Source organism: Bipolaris victoriae (genome assembly GCF_000527765.1).
Source record: "Bipolaris victoriae FI3 unplaced genomic scaffold scaffold_36, whole genome shotgun sequence".
Lineage (NCBI taxonomy): Eukaryota > Fungi > Ascomycota > Dothideomycetes > Pleosporales > Pleosporaceae > Bipolaris > Bipolaris victoriae.
The window spans coordinates 193,568-214,721 of NW_014575356.1; the positions used below are offsets into that span (position 1 = coordinate 193,568).

The window sequence follows — 21,154 nt, forward strand, 5'->3', positions numbered from 1 at the left end:
GAAATTTTAGTGCTATATAGCTAGAGGCGATATCAGAGCAATTGACTCTTGGGTACATGTCGACTGCAAAAGTGAATGCCGAGGACGCCGACTTGCACCATTACTCGAACTTGATGACCGACGTCGTGCTCTATTGGGTTGGAAGGATGCATGCATGCGACAGTCCGTGTATTCTGCTCGTGGCGAGCTATCTCGTACGAGGTCAACGTCCAAGGCATCTTTATCCGTGGTACACTGTCGCATTGCGATCGTGCACCAAGATGATTCGACCATTTGGCCTCGGCGACCGTCCGACAAATCAGGGATAGTAGAACATCTCCGCGGTCCAGAGTGGTTGGCGCCACCGTTTCCACACTTTAACGTTTTCGGCGGGGTAGTATCGGCGCCACAAATGTAGGTAACAGGTGCCGAAGATCTACAACTGGCTCTTCGATTACCTCAATTGCTCAATAGCAGAGAGACGGGCTTGGTGGTCAGTCTTGTTATCTTTCCATTGGGCCGGGAAAAAGACCTCGTGAAACCATCGATATCGCGGTGAGAGTGTTGTCGGCCAGCTGCAGACACCCCGCATTGAATTCATTCGGGACAATCAACTGTCAAAGGCCTTCAGCTTCCCTAGTCATACGGACACTGTCATTCAGACTCGGTATCTTCGTCGTCTTGCGGGATTCCCACAATGGCAACCCAGAATCAGGATCGTCTCCGTACGCTTTTCTCTTCTGCACCCGACTCGGATCACAGCAACCGCTGGGACGACCTCTGGCGAGAGGCTACATTCCTGCCATGGGACCGGGGTCATGCCAATCCCGCGCTGATAGACGTCCTTAGCGAGCGGTCTCGTCCTATCTCGTCTCCAGACCCCAATCCATCATTAGGCGCACCCCCACCAAACAGCGAGTCAGCAGGTTATGCGTCTCTCCCCGGACCACTGAGGGAGGACGGAAAGAGGAGGAGGGCATTGGTGCCAGGGTGCGGAAAAGGCTACGATGTGGCTTTGTTTGCGGCTTACGGTTATGATGCTTACGGGCTGGAGGTGTCCTCACACGCGGCTGAAGCTGCACGGAAATATCTATCAGATCCCGGAAAAGGACCCCTGGAGGGTGAATATGCGATCAAGGACGAAAATATAGGAAGAGGAGCGATGAAGGTTGTCTGTGGTGACTTCTTTGACGATGGTTGGCTCAAGGATGTTGATGGATGGGATGGAGATGAGGGCTTCGATATTATCTATGACAATACTGTGAGTGCTAATTGTAGCATCCCCGCAGCTTTCTTTGATGGGTCTGACACTGTGCACAGTTCCTGTGTGCTCTCCCGCCCTCGCTCCGTCCCAAGTGGGCGTCGCGTATGACTGAGCTTCTCCGCCTGTCATCCTCGAACAATACAGGCACCGGGGGCGTCCTAATTTGTCTTGAGTTCCCAACCCATAAGCCTGTGAAATCTGGTGGACCACCATGGTCGCTGCCACCGCTTGTACATACAGAGCTTCTCAAACAGCCAGGTCGGGATATTTCGTATGATGACCAGGGCGTGGTGACCAAGACAGACCGAGAGGAGACAGACAAGGCGTTAGTTAAAATTGCGCATTTTACTCCCAGACGGACACACGAGATCGGCGTCATCCAAGGTCTTGTAAGGGACTGCGTAAGTATGTGGCGACATAAAGCAGATTGTCCAGGGGAACAAAGGTGGCATTAAACATATCGGGTGTGCTGTTGGTGTACTGGTCCTGCTAGATGATGTTCAACCAGCTACGCGCAGTGAGTTGTAGTGTTCTCCCAATCCATGGCTGTGTTTATAGTAGCCCAACCAAATCTCCTTCTTTTCTGTGACATCGTCTTCGGCTTCGATCTTGTCCACTCTTCCATCGCTATGCAGCACACAAATCCTTAACCCATATGACCTAGCCAACGCAAGAAGCTCTAGGTGACCACCCCATTCACCTGTCTCCCTAATCTTTCGAACATGCTCGGGCAGTGGATCTTCCATGAATCCTGCGAAGTCATCGGCGTGGCCTTGTATCCAGTCTGCCGCTGCATGTCGGACCACCTTGTAACCTTCTATTTTGTCGGTCTCATTCTGTTCATCTTTTCCAATCGTTGTGATAGCTATTCTCGGCTGCAATCCTAACTCTCTTGTCTGTAACTGGTCTGCTACAGCAGCGTATAAACAATGTCCATCTGCCCGTATCTCATGAAGCGCAAGGCTATGCTTCTCCAATTGCGTCGCCATGCGTTCTCGCTCGAGTTCCCGTGGATTTGGTGCATTTGCAGCTTCGCGCTCGGCATCGGCAATCATAGAGGCCTGTTCAGCGGCCCGGCGAGCAAGGCGGGCTTTGGCGCGATTGGGTTTCTTTGCCTTGGGCTCAGCAATGTTTTCTGTGGTACCATTCTCTTTGCCCCCAGCATTCTTTCCATTAATCTTCAATTTTTCTATATCCTCCTGAATATCCTGTGCCTCATCTTCGGAGGGTGGTATGTTATCGTCGTTTTCCTCTTGCACAGCATCTCCATTTAGAATGGCAAGCTCATGCTCATGCCGCTCTTTCAACTCCCTTTCTAATCGTTCACATTCTTCGTTGACTCCCTTCCGTGTTTTTTTACTGGCTTGTTTCTTCTTTTGTGTTGTACGGGAGACAAGATCGCGTTGCTCTTTGCGGTGTCGGGATTGAAGCGCTTCGAGGGTTTCGGGCTCGGATGCTGGCAATGGATCGGCCATTGCAGGGCAAATTCTATACTATGATAGTGAAGGTTGCGCGAATGAGGGGAAGTCGCAGTAGCAGTAATGACTGTGGCGCAATGTTCAAAGATCTACATGAGAATGGTGGGGTCGTGGGAGATCCGGCGTCATTTCTTGGGGCATCGGATCTTGGTTTCGCCGAAGTTGCCTGGAGAGGATGCTGGATGACTGCTCGGCTGTCTTTCGGTTTACATTCGGCAATCTTCCCAAGTTCCCCAACTCTATATCAAGACTATCCTGGGAGACAGCTGAGGCTCAATTGGGGGACGGGCCGATTTGCAACTTCATTGATCCTTACTGAGAACAACGCTGCTCTGTTCCCTCCTCATGCTGTCACATGCTTGCATGGAAGTGAACAGTATACTCTACGGCTAGATGCACATGGCTTCACCACAACTTTTGCTCTTGTCCTCATTCTTGTCTTTGTGCCTGTTGCTTTCCCGCTTAGGACATATTATTCAAACTACAAACCCAGAACCCATCCATGGTATTCCTCGTATGCGTAGGTGAGTGCCATTAATCAAGTTGATCAAACTCGGAATTAACCAACGCTGTGATAGAGATCATGACGGCATCGTGCCGGTAGCTTAATTTCACAATTTTGTATCAGATTCCGTGAATGCGAAATCTCCAAGACCAATATGCTAGTCCTTTTGAAGGGCGTGTTTGCTTTCTAGAGCATCTTGAATGCGTAATGAATGGCTGCCGGTCCCTAAAAATAGTCGGTGCGCTATAGCATGCTCAGCTGCTCATGTGCGAGGTGTCATGCTTGTTGCCCTCATGCTAGACAACTGAAAGATTGATGGTGCTTTCATTCATGTGCATTCACACTTTAACCGACTTTGGTCCCCCGGCTGAGGAAGGTGCGCTGCGCACATCTTCTTTACTTTTCACTGTCAATCCTCTATTCTCTTTCACTTACACTCACTCTGCTCTTCCATCGACCTTATAAGGAACCCCACCCAGGGCTTTCTCATCATGCGTACCAACTCTTTCTGTTGCCACCACACCTACGCCATCTGCTAGGAGAGAGGGCCACTTACAGCAGCGATGCCTTTCCACGATGAGAACTGGGAGGAGTGGCAGCGCGACTACGACATCTTTCCAGCCTACAGCGACTATCTTCTTGGCCCGGATCTACGCCTCGTAGTCACTCAAGAGCCTGGTTTGCATCCTTTGATCTATCCAACTCCGATACCGCAACCGATCCAGTATACTCGCAACGTGCGGTCGCGATCTCAGATACTTCGAATGATAACTAGATCGGGCTTAGCAACGACTACTCTTCCTAGTCATCAATCTGCATTGCATAGGGGAGAGTCTGGTGACTACCTCGGAAACGACAGCAGCAACAACACAAGGACATTAATCGATCCGCCAAATTTTCTGCAGCATCCCCGCACTCTTTCGGGAATATATGAACAAAGCCGACAGCAGCCCCATATCTCAACACAGACGCATTCAGTAAGCTTGCCTTTGCTATCTCTTTCTAGTCGTCCAGAAATAACCATTCACTTAGCACTCTTCCGCTGCCCTAGAGCAATCTTACGTTCCGTTTTCTCCAGAACAAGCACTGCAGATGGTTTTGCTTCAGCCCGATGACACAGTCTGTGATCCGCGATATCAGTGCATGGAACCCGAGATGCGTAACCAGTTGAGACGTTATCTCTCTGGGCTCTGGCATATTGCGAACAATTCTACCGATACGGGAAAAAAGGCCAAGGCGCTTGCGGATATCCGCAACTTCAGTGGAAGAGTTCTTCATCATGTCAAAATCATAGAGGTAAGTAAAGGCCAACAATCGCATCCTCGTATACCTGCCCACAACCAACCTGAACAAACCGATCAACAATTAAGTCCTACGAGCACACAGTCCTTGCACCAGCAATCAACACAGCCCCAAGCACAAGTTGTTGGAGAGAATCATTCCTCGCAATTGGCATCTCAATCGGCATGGCAGCCCCCAGTTTTGCCGCACACTGAGGTTGTCGCCCCGCAAGTCTCCACTCAGCTGCGTGCGAGCATCAATCGTTACGTCCCTCAGGTCTGGTACTGTCTTCGAATCACTGGAGATAAATCCGAGCCTATATCCGCCGATGATCTACACAGACGAAATCGTGCGCAGCAATGGCTCGCATCATTTAGGATGAGTCTGTCTGTTGAGGGTCTCGCCTATATCTCAGAGGTTCTCAAGTGGATGCACAGCGAACAGACTGCAGGAAGAGATCCGTTGGTATCTTTTGGGTGCCAACTAGCATCGGTTCAGGGGTAGACGTGGAACATGGGAACTGGACAGGGTCCATTAACGGTACTAGGGCGGAAATTTTGCGTGAATAAGTTGTCTGGTGTGATCAGTACCAACTGGCTCAAGCACTGGTCTCGGGGCACGTGAGGTTCGGTAACGGATATGTGGGTTACCAGGCATCTTATATGTGGTGTGTGAATCTGGGAACACGTGCAGGGACATTGAGATGATGCTGAACGATACGAACAGCCAACGTATGTAAGAACATTTTGTACTGTTTTAGAGGAATGACTTCACAAAAGCCAATCCTAGGTTCGACAAACAAGACGGTGCCAAGCCGTATTCACTAAACGAAAGGGGTCTTGGCTTTGATTTGATGATGTTGTCATATTTGAAGGCTCATGTGATATACAACCTCTAAGAGCCAGATGATTGCGAATCAAACAGCCTGTCGAGATGCTGGATAAGAAGATCCTAGTATCGACTGCCATCGTTCACATTGGCCACTCGCCACGTTGCCATACCGTATGAACAATATCCGAATATCCAATTCAACGAGGCAGCTCTTAAACCTTACCACAACACAATCACCAGACACCCAAACTCTGCATACCCAGTCTCCCCCAGCCCAACTCCGACCACCCTCCCCACACCCGCTCCCCCGGCATCTCCACCCGCTACCCCTCCACACTCCCAACAACAACATGCCCCTCCCACCCAAACGCCCTATTGACATTCAACCCAAGACAAAGCGTAAAAACCCTCACCTTACTAATCTTCTCCCACTCAATCCACGGCACACAATTCCAATCCCGTGCCCACCTACTCCCGGGATCTAACACAATATCCACAGTCCTCTCCCACTCACAAAAGATCCGGACCTCCCTTATCCCCGGGTTTTCTGCGATGCAGCGCGTCCAAAAGGCGCGCCGCGGAATCACGAGCTCGGTGAAGAACTTGTAGATGCGGTCGTGTACGATGGGGGAACCACGCGTGCGGAATGTGACGTCTGGGCAGCGGGTGTAGATGAGGAGGTAAGGGAGGAGATCAATAGAAGGTAGCGGGTCAGATATGGACGGTAAATCCGAGAGATCCATTGTTATGCTGGGGATGTTGTCCGGGTCCTTGAGGAAGGGTGGATTTGCGTCGTTTGCTTCTTCACGGTGGTTGCGGAGGTAGGTGAGGAGGTCGGTGTGGGTGAGGCAGAACTCTCCGGTTTTGTTGTCTAGGTTGAGCATTGAAAGGATGGGGGCGGGGATGGGCCATTCGAGTAGCTTTTCGAGGATGGTTTTGGGGGCGGGGGAGGAGTAGCGCTCTGGAATGAGTGGTTCGGAGGAGGGGATGGCGGGAGAGGGGAGGAGGCAGGGGGAAGGGATTGAGGGGAGTGGTTCGTCGCGCAAGGTGTATTCTATGGGTGATAGGGAGAAGCCTAGTGAGGAAGAGCGGTCTTCTCGTGAAGGAGATAGGCCTGCTGAAGACGGCAGCTCGGATGGCCACGGCGGGTTTGAGGGCTCGGAAATCTTGATTGATGGAGACGTCTCTAGGGACGACGGTTGGTCAGGTGAACGAGATGGGTTTAGCGATGGAGATTGAAATGATGGAGGAGGTCACTCTAGTGATGCAGATTGTTCTGGCGGCGAAGAAGTCTGCTCTGGCGAGGATGTTTGCTCTGGTGGAGGCGGCTCCAACGGTGCGCATTGTTCGGGCGATGGGACCTGTTTCAGCGATGAAATATGCTCTGAAAGTAGATACGGTTCGGGCGATGAAGTAGGTCCCGGCAATGGAGGCACGTCTTGTAACGAAGCCTGCTCTTGCGATGCAAGTTGCTCTAGTAGCAGAGAATGCTCTAGTGATGGCGAGACCTCTGGCAACGGAGAGAATTCTGGTAATGGAGGCTGATTTGACGACAAAGAACGATCTAGTGGCGCATACTGCTTTGGCGATGAAGCAAGCTTTGCTGGTAAAGATTGCTCTACAAGCAGGGGATGCTCTGGCAGCGAACACTGTCCTGGTGGCGCACATGGTTTTGATGACAGAGACTCTTCTGGCACCAGAGGTTGCTCTGGGAATGGAGACCGCTCTGACTGTGCACACTGTTCCGGCGACGGAGACTTCTCGAGTAATGGAGACCGCCCTGGCGATGGAGGCTGCTGTGACAATGGGGACTGTTCTGATGGTGCGCACTGCACTTCGTCTTCCTTTGGTACCGATGTTCTTGTTGGACTCTTCGAATCCACCAGCCCGCGGGGATTCAAAGACCTGGCAGGTGTTCCTTCCATGTTGATTGTCGTTTGAGTGTAGCTGATAGCGGTTATGGTACGAATGTTAAGGTAGAAATTCCATGGCTATGGTATTGCTGAGAAAACATTGAGTGATTGAACAAACATGATAGTACTGAGGAGTTAACTTCGTGATCAAGGGGGACATCGTGTCCCTTGCTCTTGGGTAAGGTAGTCGCGGGTTGATTAACGGCAACAGCTAGATGCAAAAAGCAGCACAGTATGGCCCTTCCCTTGATTCTGGAGACGCTGCTGATTGCGAAAAATCTATATCAAACTAAGGAGGAGCCCCCTCTCACTTTTACTCACATAGCTGGGCTGAAGTACCTTCCCAGGCTCAATGGACTTTCCTCATTACATGATGGCGGTTCATGTTCTCGTAGTGCAGTCTTCTCAGAATGTCGTGAGCATGTCCCATATCATCGGGTATAAAACCATCGATATTAAATATGCCAGCATTGTGGAAGCAGTAGGCTTTGAGCTGAACTTCCCATAATGAAGAGCCGCTATTGTGTCAGATAATCGACTTGCGCCTAGGGTCTATTACGAGCAACGGCAGGCAATAGAAAATAAAATAAAAACAGTGTCGAATAGGGAGCGTGCAGCCAAACTGGGTGTTGATTGGACAATTGACATTTCTTAAATAGATGTCAAGTACTAGCGGCATGTCCAACCTACGGTGCAATGTTTTGTAGGGACACTTCCCTGATTTGCATGATTCTGGGGCTGGATTGCTTTAGAAGATATCCAGCCGTCGGGCGACATGAATCATCAATATATAAGATACGAGGGGGGTGGCCTATGACTGATCGCACGTTATGCCACCAATACAATGACTTCCTAGTAAGTGTCTGAGAAATAATGGCGAACAACGCACGACAAATGCAATTCCTGCCGACTCAATAAGCAGGTTATTTTCGTCCGGACATGATGTATGAGGAGGAGACTATTATTGGTATGTAATTCAGGAGGCAACAAAATTACGTATCTTTCTTACGGCGCCCAATTGCCTCCTGCCTAATCAGGTTAGGAAGAGCGCTCTCCACTGTTCACCTTCCTCAATATGCCTCCCTTTCCGCATCACTTCTCAATCTTCGCAAACCCCAAGAGAATCTTTGCGCATCGCAAAAGTTGACAGTTCCAGCAAAATGAGTGTCACTATGTCATCCAACCCTTCTACCGTTAATCACAAGAAGTTTGCGGGCTTTTCCGACCTTCCGCTAGGTACAGCAAACAACCTCGGCATGATGCGTTCTCAGCTTACAGGCGCGTAGAGGTGCGCGACAGAATATATGCAATTTGCGCATATGATAAGGACCGACTCATCGAAAAGGAAGTGAGCCGACGCAGCACAACAACCACAAGTGATGCTTTCTGGGCAGCGCGTGGTTACTACAGCTTGACCCAGGTCTCTCGCCAAACGCGGAAGGAGTTTCGTCCATTGTACCTGAAGGATCGCGCCATTTCAGTGCACATCCGTGATGCGCAGGACTACCTCGATGCTATTTATCCAGATTCTGGATCAAGTGTTGTTCACCGCGAAAACATTGTCGCTTGGCTTACGATTCGCACCGACGTGGAGCGACGTGGCAAATATGACACGCCCATCGAAATCCGGCCTCTTCTAGCCAGGCTCTTCAATACGCCTGGCATAGACTTTGAATTTAACGGCAAAGGTGGCGCCATTTTCAACGAATTATTCCTTGGCTATGAACCAGAGTGGAGGGCCGCAGTCAACAACGAGTTCAAGAGCGTCGAGTTAAAAGAACCGAGTGTGTTCGGAATGCGCCTGGTCCTGGATCCTAAATGCCCAACTCCCTGGATCAAACAATGTGCGATTTCTGTTACCAGGCTACCGCATGTACCAGAAGAAGCGCTCCAGTGGTTCAGTGCATTGGGACTCGACACGGAAAACGACATGATCTTTGTTAGAAGGGGTGCACCGAAGTGGCTCCGTCGCGACTTCATAAAGGTATCGAAGTGATTTGTGTGATACGCCTATGCGAGTGGCCATTCTTTTTCTATTGGATCAAAAGTAGCTTTGTCTGGGCTTGGGAGGCCCAACAACATCATCTTATGTTTGACCCAATCACATCCGTGAATTCACGTGACGTTGATGTCATATTTGTGACCCAATGGACTTGTGAGGCAGGCAACGACAGTGCTAATGAAGTCAAGGTTTCTTCAAGCTTACGAACGCTGACGATTTGAGACTGGCTTCCGCTCGTTCCATGCAGACGCAAACATACGAAGCAGAGAGCGCGACAAGCGGTCATTGCCGGAGAGTGATTGGTCACCCAAAGTCTTTGACATAGTTGCCGCTTACGCAGGTGCATCGACGTCAGGACTGCACGAAGGATATCATTTCGCGCGGAGGAGCCTTGCTTTTGTCCTGGTTGAGAGTTAGAGCGTCTTTATTGGTTCCGCTGTTTAACACACAGTAGATCATGTCGAAGGTGGGAGCCGACCTACGGCAACAACGTTCCGGAATACGAATGAACAAAAGCAATGAGTCGGCTGATGAATATGCAGCTACATCTTGATCGACAATTTAAGGGACTGACGCGAAATGATAACGCCAGTCACACCGTTCAAAATGAACACGTCAAAAAAAGAGTCTCCCTGGGCGGTTAGAGGTAAAGAACATTCAATTGTCTACCTTCAAACTTTACAAAAGACTACATCAGCGCCTGGGGTATTTAATTCTGCCGTCATCAGTGCCGTCCGTCGAATCCGATTACACCGCTAGAGAATAACCTGGTACCCGGGTCAGCGCTATTTTGCGACAGCCAGTGTGGTCGAACATATATCAAGTAACGATGGCATTGAACAATCACCCAACCCGAGTTTGCTGCTAAGCTTTCTCAGCCTGTGCTTCTCTGTACGTATGTTCCCTGCATCGAAACCTAATTTCACAAAACGGTGCTCCGGCAGCTAATGACAGGCATGACGAGGAGAGCTGTTTGCGTGTCGCTGACCGACAAATGCGGCTCTGGAGAGGGGCGCCGGATTCCTTCGGCCTGGGTGTCATGTGTGTGATATTTCCTTCTCGTTCTTCTTCTGTTATCATTGGGCTATATTTATTCTGTCGGGGATTCGTAAAGAGAGACCGAGGCGGGATTATGAAAGGACCGCCGACAAGACACCGATAAAGACTCGACTACGACTTTTTTGAATTCAACAACAAAGTATGCACATGGATTATTAACTCAACCCAGTTGTTCATGCAGCGGTCTGTAACAACACTAGCAGTGGGTATCGCGCCTGCTCGCATGCGCCACGGAAATCGGCAAGCTAGTGGGCCTTAAAGCCACATGACAAGAGCCACAATCCCGTTTCTTCCGTACGAGCCCTCCTCTGCACCAATCGGACATTTGCATGCGCCATCCCAACCAGACTAATCCAGGGAAAAATGTGGCGCCGCGTGCAAAATTACTGCAAAGTGATGGCGCGGCTAGTCAAGCTTTGTCAAGTGTTTAGTGCTGTTGGCTTCATGTGGCTAAACAGTGGCTGACGCATGCCGTGGGGAAAGGACCGGAAGCCATTATATATGGCGGTAGGCTTCCCACCGAGATGTGGCTGTGAAACGTCTCCCGCGAACAAGAATTACTACTTTGGGTCCAGCGCCGTTTTCTTAATCTACAAACCAATCAATCAAGTCTCACATCGAGCTAGCACCCAGATCCAACGCTAAAATGGCATTCGACGCCTACCTTCAACGCGCAGACGACTACATCACGAAACAAATTCAAAAGTTCGAGCAACAAAAGCGCGGCAACAGATCACCGCCTCGCGCAAATGGATATCATCAGATGAGCCAATCACGACAGCACGGGCGTATGTCATCACAAGGAGGATACCCCGGAAGCCCGGCCCCTCCTCATGACCAACATCACCCGCCCCCTGGATCCATGTTGCCAGCCGGTTGGATCCAAAACTACGATTCACAAAGCCAGCGATGGTATTACGTCGACACAACAACGGGAAGAAGCCAATGGCAACCTCCTTCTTCCGAACCCCACCGCGCAGCAACCTTCCAGCCCGACACCCGTATTCCCAGTCCCTACGACCAATCCAATCTCCGCATGAGGTCGAATTCTCAGCCTCAGCGCCCGGAAATGAATGAAGGAGGTGGACAGTTTTTGGATCCCAGACAGAATGGCAATGCTGGTCCAAGCCCCAGTGTCATGTCCATGCAACTACCCCCAGGCGCGCATTACGATACAAAGACTGGTAAGGTTGTTCATGGTATGTTTCCTGAGGGACAGACGGTGCAGAGTTGGTCACAGGAGATACAGAGGATATGAGTGTGAGGGTTGCATTGAAAGCGGGTTTAATGGTGTTTTGAGGCAAACAAAAATGATGATGTGGGCGTTGGGATAATTTGCTCAGTATTATCACATGAGAACAGCATGATGTAGTTTAGCGGTTTTTTCTTTGTAGTAATTTAGAGCTTCGTACTTTTCGTATTCCCACGTGCGCTTTTTCGGTAGTCTGAAGCTTCTTTGCAATGGCTTTTCTCTAGCTAGATAGATAGCTTTGAATTACCAGATGGGCTAGTCTACTTCGTACATTGATCGAAAAAAAAAGGTTGGTAGACATTCATACGACCATTCCTGTTCTCTTACCCGTACACCTCCCCTCCCAACTTTATATACACACAGCACCTCAACTATATACAGGCGAAATGAAAAACAACCCCCTTCTTCCCACCCACCTTTACAACCCAATCAACTCAACAGCATCAAAACTCACCGCCGGACTCAAATACCCCGCAGCCGTCTTCCCCGATATAACCGTAATCTTGAGAATCTGATACTCCCTCGCACTCGCCACCCACGCACTAGCCGGGACCTCAAATTCATAGACATAATTATTCCCTCTATACGTGCCCACCGTCAGACTCCTCGTATCACCCTGACCCTTATCAGCCGGTAATTTAGCCACCCACGCATTCACGGCAACAGTCGGTCTCCCGCCCGCCTGGCCCTGCGTAACTCCGATACGGATCTTGGCTCCGCGTGCAAGCTGGGCATCGGTAAGGCGGAAATAAACGAGATGGTCGTTGTTAATGTCTTTCCAGATGTAGGCTGGGAAACCGGAGATGGGGGTTGTGCCGATGATGAAGTTGCCTGCGTCCCATTTTGCGAGACGGGAGTCGGAGGGGTGCATGTAGGTGGGTTTCATGGGGGTGTCTTGGAAGTTGAGGAGGCCCCGGGGGGTGCCGTCCCAGTCGCCGATGCGCCAGATGGCGGGGGTGTCGTTGGGGTCGACGAGGGTGATTGTGTTGCGGGTTGCGGTGGAGCCTGGGGAGATGGTTACGGTGCTGGTGTGGACTTCGAGTTCCTACGCAAAAAATTGTGTTAGAATTTTTTTTCGGGGGGAAAAAGGGGAAGAGGGGGATGGGCTACTTACGCCTTTGTAGACGGTCAAGGTGTAAGTGCCAGGCAAGGCGTTGCTGATGCGCCATGCGCCGGTTGCAATGGTCCAGTATTGGGCTTGGTCATTTTTCAAGCCAACGACGTACTGGAAGCCGCTCTTCATGTTGGCGAGGCCAACGCCGGCAACGGCGCCGCGGCGGCTGGCAGGGACCCAGTCTTCGATTTCAAGGGAGTCGAACCAGTCCCAGTTGGCGTTGCGGGCAAAGAGGTTGTGGTTGGGTGCTGCGCCGCTGTCGGTGAAGTGGAGAACTGATGGGCCTTGCAGGCCGAGTCGCATGGGGTCGGTGTGGCCTGTGATGGATCAGTGAAAGTCTGGATGAGTCAAGTGTGAAATTCAACGTACCCATGTTGTATTGGTAAATGTCGTAGAGATCCGGTCCGCCATCGCCGCCGCGACGGATCAAACTTCTGAAGAAAGGACCTCCAGACGCTTTCTCGTGGTTTGAGCGGATCAGGTACATGCCAACATTATTGTTGGTGTAACCGACATAGTCGTAGTCTATAGTGCGACCATACTTTTTTCCAGAATAGTGCTTCGACCATGTTTGACCGTTGACGCCGTTGATATCACCAGATTCGATAGCCGGTGCACCGTTGGGAATCCAGTCGGTATCCTCGTTGACATTGTTCGTGAAGATGTTTGCAGGGATGCGGACAATGTAACGTGACACAGTGATGCTCGTATCCCTCTTGTTCATAAAAATGTACACATTCGGGTTGCCATAGCGGAAGACGAGCGTATGAGTGAGAGTCCCAACTTTCATGGTAACTTTGATGATGTTGGCCGGGGAGGTGTATTGCTTGATGGTGACAGTGCCGGGCGCAAGCCCAGACTCCACGTGCGAGTTCTTGCCATTCTGACCATTGTACTCGACGCCGCGGTACTTGATCGAAGTCATATCAGCGTTGGATTTGCTGACTTTGACAACCAAGTTGGCATTAGTATCGATAACATAGTTCTTCCCATCATCTGTCCAGCCCCAAGCTGCGAATACAGCAGTTGGGGCGAGAAGCAACGTTGTGAGGGCGGCGAGACAACGCATCTCGATTGGGCTGCAGCCAACAGAGAGCGAGAGCGAGCGAATAACGAGGCCTTGAGATACTCAAGCCAAAAAAATCGCCAATCCAGTAGCCCTTAGAAAAGAAAAGTCGAGCGAGCAGCACATAGCTACCTTTTCACGGGGCAAGACGACACTTTTGTACTACCTCTCTTCCCACACTACTATATCCACACCAAGAGCCCCTTCATTACCCGCCAACCATCTCTTAGCCCATGCCAAGTCCTCATAACAAGGCCCCGAAAAAAAGATTGGAGGGGAAGGGGTGGTGACTTTTAGCTAGTACATACCCCCGAGACAATGGCAGCCCTACACATGCACGTTCTATTGCACAAAAAAAAAACGCCCACATGTCAAAAAAGTTCGATTATGAGGGGGGAGGGGGGCATGGGCGGAAGAAATGCCATAACAAGGTTAAACAAACATGATCACACCGCGCTGTGATTGGTGGGGTTGACCATATCATTGTTTCGGCGCCGCAGCCAAGACCATAAAGAATTCCCTCCAGGATTCAAATAATTCCTGTTTACCATGTTGCATGTGTGTGTAGTATGTGCCCAGGCGAACTTTTGTCATGTGCCCATGTGGTGCAAAGCGACAAGGTTACTAGGCACGAATGCCGGACCAAAAGGACTAAACGGGCAGGTACGCAAGGTTCTCGCGCACTTTCAAACATAAAAACGGCTAGTTTTGAACAAATTTAGATTAATTTGCTGGTAAAGCGTTTTTTTGATAAGGAAAAGTAAGGAATGCGGGAATAAAGTGTGGTTTTGCCAAGGTGCACGTGGCGTGCTTTGCATGGGGGCGGGAGTGGAGGGGGGGGGGTGTGCTTTTCGGAGTAGATCTTGTCCGCTGCGAGTTCTTGGGTGATGTGTGTGTGTGTGTGTGTGTGTGGAGATGGGGAAACTGGGGAAGGGGGAATTGGCATTGTTCGGGATGTCCCTCTGAGATTGAAATTTGAAATGACATTTTCATTCTTAAAACTTTCCATAGTAATCGTAGTGGCTTCCTAAAACCACAGCATTACTAGTGAACTCAAAGCATATTACAGGTATGCGTGCCTGTAAGCCGTGCACTTGAACATACGCACAACCCACAGTCACAAAAAGCCAAGGAAGAGAAAGATTCACAAAGAAGACGGGTATGCAAAAAGGATATGTTCTTTAGGGCGTTAAAAAGAAATGAACATTAAAAAGGGGGATGGAGAGATGCGAACAGGACATTGGTCCTTGTAGCAAAATTTCCAACGAAAAGCCATCAGCTCATCTCATCCGAGGAAATTCCTTCTTCTGCATGACGTGTCGCAAACGAGCAACGTATCCTCCCCCTTCTTCTTCTTCCTCCTTCCCTAACGGAAAAACATTACAAGCTAAAAATTGGGGTATGTTATGCGCAAACCTGAGAAACCTCCCTCGTATCCTGTTCGGCGGAAAAACCGTAGTTTGCCTGAACTCATACATCAAATCTTAATCATGAAAGAGAGATTAAAAAAAAACGCCAGAAAAATAATCAACCACGCTCCCGTCCGCTTACGCTAAAACTTTTCATATCAAATATATTTTTTTATTACCGGCGAGGCGATCGGTCAATCGACATGCGAGCTGCTGCAATCTCCATGGAGAGTCGGGGAGCGCGGTCCGTGGATTGACGGAGCTGGTAGCTCATGCGCCAGTCAAGAGGCAGACGGCCTTCGTTGGTGGTGCGTCGAGAAGCATGACCAATGACAACGTGCATCTCGAACTTGTCGAGGCCAGTCTTCCTCAGGTAGGCCTCGTACTCTTGCGACTTGGAAGCCCGCTTCATCCACTCCTCGCTCTTGGCAGATGGGTATACTACGCGGACGAGGGGCTCAGCACCGCGGAATCGGTAGTACTGTCGGATGTCGTCGTGGGGGAAGAGGTGAAGATCGATCCTCTTCATGGGCCCGCTGATAGCCTCGAGCCAGTTCTTGTTGCTGCCGTTGGCGGCGGGGAGGAGCTTGTTGAGCTCGTCGACGATTTCTGAGATGCTCCTGAATACGACGCCCTCGGTTGAGGTGAAGCGGCAGTCGGTTCGGCCAGCGCGGACAAGGCATCGGAGAAGGGGGAGGAGGTCAATGGGCTCCATGTCGAAGCAGGCAGCATCAATGTCCATGGAAACCTTGGCATTGAGGGTCTCTACCTTGGAAAGGTTGGCCCTCTGGCCCCACAGGTCGATGATGTACTCGGTCTTGCGCGCGTATACAGGCAAGAACTCATTACGGATCTCCCGGCACACTTGGGTAAGGTTGTAGAATTGACGGCGCTGCGCACGCGCAGATTCACCATCACGAAGCGCCAAGGCAGGGTCGTCAGAACGGCACATCCTGATAGGACCATCCTCGTTCATCTGCTCGTAGATCTTGTTTCGTACCTCTGCGTACTATTAGCATTTTCCTCCATGATATAATCAAGAGATGAACGTACCTGGAGGCATGTTGAGGAAGGTCACGGGCGTAGTCCTCTTGCTAGCGGCCGGGAGTTGCCGGACCATAATTTCGGGTTCCGGGATAGATGGCACCAGTTCCTCAAATGCCGGGAGTGAGAATTCCTCCGGTTCAGGAATGGCGAGTTGGGGAGCGACGGCCTCGATCTCGGGCGTCGCACTACGGACGGACACAATATCCGTGGTTTCCGGCTCAGGTGTTACTGGTCGGACGGTGGGGGTCACGATGGAGACCTCTGGCTCAGGCACAGGTTCAGGCGCAAGCTCAGGTGTTGCTGAGCGAGCGACTGGTGTAGAGTTCCAAGGCTCCTGCTCAGGAGTCGCACAGCGAACAGGTGGGGTGATGGTAGTGGTCTCAAACTCTGGTTCCGGTTCAGGCACGGACGCAGTCTTCTCTGCTTCTTCCGTGACAGCAGCGGGCATGGCGGTGACGAGGATTTGTTGCTCAACAACCCATCCAGCGCTTGGTTTGGCCTTCTCTTGCACTACAAACATGTCCATGTTATCATCTGCCGAGTTGCGGTGCCGGCTGTTAGACGTTGGTCGGACATCTGGCTGTTGGATGCTGGGAATGCGACCAGCCTCTCCTGCTTTGTCGGCTGGTTCGCGGACATGGACATCCAAAGTTGTTTTTTCGTCAATGGGTGGGAGCGCAAGTGTAGGTGTAGCAGTTTCATGCGTGACAGGCTCCGAGGCTGTGTCGTTGGGGTCCAATGGAGGCTCGCGCGCCTTTCTCGTCCTACCGCAACTAAAGAAATCGGACAAGGCAGCGACAAAGGCCATGACTGCTCTCCCTCCGACGCGTGGAAGCGTAGGGATGATTGAATAGTAGGAGGTGGGCGGGCGACTTGAGTGAAAGCTAGAAAAACCGCGGCTATGGAATCCGGGGCCCTTGCTAGCTATTATGTGCACGCCTCTTGCACCTAGAGGATCGCGGACTAAGCCATTTGAATTGTTTATGAAACGGAATGGGCAAATGAAGTTGTAGATGTGCATGCTATTATGCAAGGGTGACTGGGGCAGCGTCCGTGCTTTACCCCTGATCAACCATACTATCATCTCCACCCGTGATGCTTTATCTTATCGACATGTGACGTGATACTTTGCGTGCACGAAGACGTCGTGTCAGTTATGTTGCATTCTTCAAACCCATATATGCACTGAGGCAACAAGGCATACAACACCATGTCTTGTATACATGGTTGCTGCATGCAAACTGCTGCTGCTCAGGAGAAGGGCCTCCACGAGTCCATTCCAGCGCCATTGGGCTTACTAGCAGCGAGCGGAGCATTCAGCTAGCGCCCTTGCCAGGGTGCATGCATGCGGGCTAAAGAAATTTCCGACCGACTCCTTCTCCGCGCCACTCTTTGCAAACTATGCATAAAGTTGTCGCTCCATCGTCAACGCAAAGGCTTTCCCCCCCTCTCTGCTAGTACCGAACCATGCCTATTCACTCACCCATGACTCGTATACTGAGATTGCCTGTACGCTTTCGACAATCGACTGTGCCTTTACTGACCTTTTGGACCCCAATTTACGTCATTCTCGAGGTTGATGCCCATGCATGCACTCCCAATCCGTGTCTTTGTGCTCTTGCATCTCGTGTTGACGCCGTTTAGATCCGGCGATTTGTAAATTGAACACGATGATCGTACTCTTCATACGGGACCAGAGGATGACAATTGTCTTCCCCCATGGTCAGCACGTGGGAAATCCCGATGCTAGTGCCTAACCCCCTACTACTACGACTAGTATCGTGTGGCTGTTGAAACCATGGGTCTCTTTAGATCCAGAGCATATTGGCCATGGGCGATAAGCGGCGATAACTGAGGGAACTGTAAGCTTCTGCTAGCGGGAGACAAAGCCTCGCTTCGGCACTGTTAGTCTCGCGACCTGCAACCAGTTCATGTCAGTTGGAACGGCTCACTCGTATATCCCCAGAATCCCAGCCAATCCCAATCTATCGCTTCCACACCTCAACGCGAGATAAACATTGAAAGCCTGTTTCGTGCATGAGCTGATCTTCCCCGTACCCCAATGCTTTGTTGCTCTGAACAAACTTAGAGACAAACTTTCAAGAATCGCCTCCAGATTCTTGCTTTTCCCCACGACGGGCTTTGCGAGGGTAAATTAGTGTGACAAGAAGCGGGGTGATCGAACCATAGTGATCGCGGAGTAAAGCGATATAGAGTTAAAAGTAAATCATGCAGCACAACAAACGTGATACCAGATACTTGGTCGTACCAGAAGCAAGTCATGACAAACTTTTGGCCTTATTCATGTACCCATGCCCCTCTTATCCTCTCCTTTCCTTTCCTTCCACATCCCTCCTCTCTGCATGATCATCTCAATATCATCCAAAAAGAAGCAAAGAACTATACGGGCGCAGTCACATTGCATTGACCTATCAGCACACAGTATGCAGAGCGTATGAGTAGTGAGCATTTATGCCAAGGCGCTATCACCACATCAGGTCGTAGTGCGAAGTGGGCTGGAGATACTGAACCCAACATTTGATAGATATTGCAATGCATGCTTCCACATATTGCTTCCAACTGACAGAACACAATCCCATGACAAAATTCAATATCTTGGTTGGCCGAATCCAGTCGGCTGGTTATAAAGTATGCTAAGAGAATACAGTATGCTACAGTGAAGGGTATCTAGGCGCTGAGCAAATTACAACAAAATATGAAGCTTTTGCGTGTGCCCCCCCAACTTTCTCCCTTGATTATTCTTTCCTTCTTCTTCCAATTACCTTGCTGTGAATCTATTTTTTCCTTGATCCATGGTGCAGCTGGCGCTTCGCCCACCTATCCCGGCAAGGTGGGCAGTGCAGGGCGCCACAATCTAAATTGCCAAGTATGCATAATGCTTGTCGCAAAGACTCGGGTATGCGGCTCGTATTTGCTTAGACAGATTCGGTAGTGTCGACACGTGAATATATAGGAGAGCGAGTTGTCTTCCAGACAGCGAATTTCCTGACGGCAAAACTGTGCAGTATGAGTATTCATGCATGTATCGGCGAAAAATCAAGTCTTCAATGGTCCCAAATGTCTATTGCGCATCTATGGTATAATCGTGACTGAGTGAGAGATTGACTTACTATACGAGGAACAGCACGAAGATAACGATGAAGACATTCGCAATGGGATGCGAAATGGTCTGGTGCAGCATGCTCTTCGCATCCGATGTCCTGTCGCCAGACTCGGCCTTCCTAGCGAGATCAATGACCCATTCGGCTGCCTCGTCGCTATAGAGTTCGAAATAGCTCAAGTGCTTGGACATGTCCTTATTATCGGTGTGAGGAGCGCAGATGGGATCGCCTGGCTGGCAGTATTCGCGAAGGATACCGGCATCGGCATAGGGCTGGAGGCCTGCAAGCTCTTCCGCTGATCGAGGAGCACTGCCATCTGAGATTTCGCCGCCGCCGTGGGTGTAAGACTGGTTCGCGGAGCGCCGTGTGGGGCCAAAGACGAGTGCAGCTGCGACTGGAAAGGAATTAGCATATGGAGCAGACGCAGATCGTACAGGCGATACATACTCTTTGAGCCCGGAGGACTGGTGATGTTCATGCTCGGATTCGACTTTTGTTCGCACCCCCAGAGAGGACCACCACCGCCACCAAGGACATCGAGCATGACACTACCCCCCTGACTAAAACCCATGACAATCAGGTGGCTGTCTGGACACCTCTGGGTGTAGTTTCTCATCTGCTCGGCGCCGTTCATGGCACCCTCGTGCGACGATATGCACCACTTCTCTCCACCGTTCATGGCCCAGTACTGGACATCTTCATAGCCGCAGGCCTTTGGGTTCTCCTTGGTGTTGAGAGCATTGCAGACCTTGCCGACCGTCTCGATGACGTGGCCCGGGTAAGGAGAGGTAGAGCCGCGTGCGAGGAAGTGGTGGAAGGTCTGGCATTCGTCCGTCTTGAGAGACTCAAACTGGGGGCAGTCTTCGAGCTTGGTGCACACAGCGAAGGCGGTGCTTGCGTAGAGAAGCGCCGATAGGGCAGTCCTGGGTATCATTGTGGGTGTATGTGGAGAGGAGTAAAGAGCGACTGGGGAGCAATAGCGCAAATGGCGGATGGTAAGACGATATTGACGACGGACAGAGCGCAAAAAAAAGAAATGGGGGCCACAGGCTGAGTCGATCAACAATACGCGCTCGATCCAAACGATGGGAAAAAAGACGGAGCGGACAACGGCAGCGGGTGACGGGAGGGAGGAAAGAGAAGGTGGAGACGGGTTCCAGCTCGCCTCTGTTTCGTCTTTTCGCGTGTGGTCAGTCTGGGGGAGGGCTTTGATATGCCAAGCAGAGAGTAGCCGAGCTTTGCTGCTCCTTGACAGCCTGCCTTGCCTCCTGCCTGTTGTCTGCTGTCTGCCGTCTACCAGTGGGAGATGGCGATGACGACGATTGGGGGCCCGCGCGGCTTGGCGTCTCCCATCCGGAACAACGGGTGCGAGAGGAGTGACGCAAGCCAGGAGGCCCTAGCCACGCCTGCGCCTACAATCGCATTGCTCTGCTCAGCAAATCCGGTACACGCAGGCCTTTAACTGGCAATTCGGCCCCTCTCGTGCATAGGCGCTGCTTACTGTGTACAATCTGTCCATGGCGCCCGGCTTTGTGTGGCTTTGACTGCGCGCTTCGCCCATGCGATGTCGGGAAATCGGCAGTCTGGGTCTTGGCGCTTGACTCACGTGAACGCGTAACCTTCTCTCCTCTGTCGTCTTGCACATCCATTGCTATCAAGGAAATTGTCATCCACACTCCTCCCCCCCCCCCCCCCAGCTAGCCAGCTCCTATCTCGATATCCAGCATACATCTTCTTCAGCGATCGTCTCTCTTGATAGGTTCTAGTTTTGGAAAAAGGGCCTTTCATCTCGGTTGATGTCCTGCGGTTGCCACTCGAGAGCCATTGGAGTT

The 21,154-nt window shown here is 51.0% G+C and overlaps 10 protein-coding genes across 10 annotated transcripts; 4 read left to right on the forward strand and 6 right to left on the reverse strand.

Annotated features, from left to right (window-relative positions):
* Positions 1 to 676: 676 nt before the first annotated feature.
* Positions 677 to 1,698, forward strand: COCVIDRAFT_97409 (hypothetical protein; the record flags this gene model as incomplete). The annotated part of the gene is made up of 2 exons (XM_014701846.1): positions 677 to 1,240; positions 1,300 to 1,698. 2 exons carry the CDS (start codon positions 677 to 679, stop codon positions 1,696 to 1,698), a joined length of 963 nt encoding a protein of 320 aa, XP_014557332.1.
* Positions 1,699 to 1,743: 45 nt separating this feature from the next.
* COCVIDRAFT_15471 (hypothetical protein) lies at positions 1,744 to 2,718 on the reverse strand (the record flags this gene model as incomplete). The annotated part of the gene is made up of 1 exon (XM_014701761.1): positions 1,744 to 2,718. One exon carries the CDS (start codon positions 2,716 to 2,718, stop codon positions 1,744 to 1,746), a length of 975 nt encoding a protein of 324 aa, XP_014557247.1.
* A 1,071-nt stretch (positions 2,719 to 3,789) lies between these two features.
* Positions 3,790 to 5,011, forward strand: COCVIDRAFT_15472 (hypothetical protein; the record flags this gene model as incomplete). The annotated part of the gene is made up of 2 exons (XM_014701762.1): positions 3,790 to 4,203; positions 4,259 to 5,011. 2 exons carry the CDS (start codon positions 3,790 to 3,792, stop codon positions 5,009 to 5,011), a joined length of 1,167 nt encoding a protein of 388 aa, XP_014557248.1.
* A 412-nt stretch (positions 5,012 to 5,423) lies between these two features.
* On the reverse strand, positions 5,424 to 7,411 carry COCVIDRAFT_15473 (hypothetical protein; the record flags this gene model as incomplete). Its single annotated transcript, XM_014701763.1, has 5 exons — positions 5,424 to 5,710; positions 5,757 to 5,819; positions 5,853 to 6,504; positions 6,596 to 7,285; positions 7,370 to 7,411. The coding sequence occupies 5 exons, from the start codon at positions 7,409 to 7,411 to the stop codon at positions 5,424 to 5,426; spliced, it is 1,734 nt and encodes a 577-aa protein (XP_014557249.1).
* Positions 7,412 to 8,423: 1,012 nt separating this feature from the next.
* On the forward strand, positions 8,424 to 9,247 carry COCVIDRAFT_97489 (hypothetical protein; the record flags this gene model as incomplete). The annotated part of the gene is made up of 2 exons (XM_014701847.1): positions 8,424 to 8,487; positions 8,538 to 9,247. The coding sequence occupies 2 exons, from the start codon at positions 8,424 to 8,426 to the stop codon at positions 9,245 to 9,247; spliced, it is 774 nt and encodes a 257-aa protein (XP_014557333.1).
* Positions 9,248 to 9,977: 730 nt separating this feature from the next.
* On the reverse strand, positions 9,978 to 10,333 carry COCVIDRAFT_37240 (hypothetical protein; the record flags this gene model as incomplete). Its single annotated transcript, XM_014701848.1, has 2 exons — positions 9,978 to 10,038; positions 10,170 to 10,333. 2 exons carry the CDS (start codon positions 10,331 to 10,333, stop codon positions 9,978 to 9,980), a joined length of 225 nt encoding a protein of 74 aa, XP_014557334.1.
* Positions 10,334 to 10,958: 625 nt separating this feature from the next.
* On the forward strand, positions 10,959 to 11,570 carry COCVIDRAFT_97468 (hypothetical protein; the record flags this gene model as incomplete). Its single annotated transcript, XM_014701849.1, has 1 exon — positions 10,959 to 11,570. The coding sequence occupies one exon, from the start codon at positions 10,959 to 10,961 to the stop codon at positions 11,568 to 11,570; it is 612 nt and encodes a 203-aa protein (XP_014557335.1).
* A 412-nt stretch (positions 11,571 to 11,982) lies between these two features.
* COCVIDRAFT_26106 (polysaccharide lyase family 4 protein) lies at positions 11,983 to 13,747 on the reverse strand (the record flags this gene model as incomplete). Its single annotated transcript, XM_014701785.1, has 3 exons — positions 11,983 to 12,609; positions 12,679 to 12,995; positions 13,048 to 13,747. 3 exons carry the CDS (start codon positions 13,745 to 13,747, stop codon positions 11,983 to 11,985), a joined length of 1,644 nt encoding a protein of 547 aa, XP_014557271.1.
* A 1,581-nt stretch (positions 13,748 to 15,328) lies between these two features.
* On the reverse strand, positions 15,329 to 17,008 carry COCVIDRAFT_15477 (hypothetical protein; the record flags this gene model as incomplete). Its single annotated transcript, XM_014701764.1, has 2 exons — positions 15,329 to 16,155; positions 16,207 to 17,008. 2 exons carry the CDS (start codon positions 17,006 to 17,008, stop codon positions 15,329 to 15,331), a joined length of 1,629 nt encoding a protein of 542 aa, XP_014557250.1.
* A 2,128-nt stretch (positions 17,009 to 19,136) lies between these two features.
* COCVIDRAFT_37244 (carbohydrate esterase family 5 protein) lies at positions 19,137 to 20,256 on the reverse strand (the record flags this gene model as incomplete). Its single annotated transcript, XM_014701850.1, has 3 exons — positions 19,137 to 19,218; positions 19,332 to 19,716; positions 19,770 to 20,256. The coding sequence occupies 3 exons, from the start codon at positions 20,254 to 20,256 to the stop codon at positions 19,137 to 19,139; spliced, it is 954 nt and encodes a 317-aa protein (XP_014557336.1).
* Between the last annotated feature and the right edge of the window lie 898 nt (positions 20,257 to 21,154).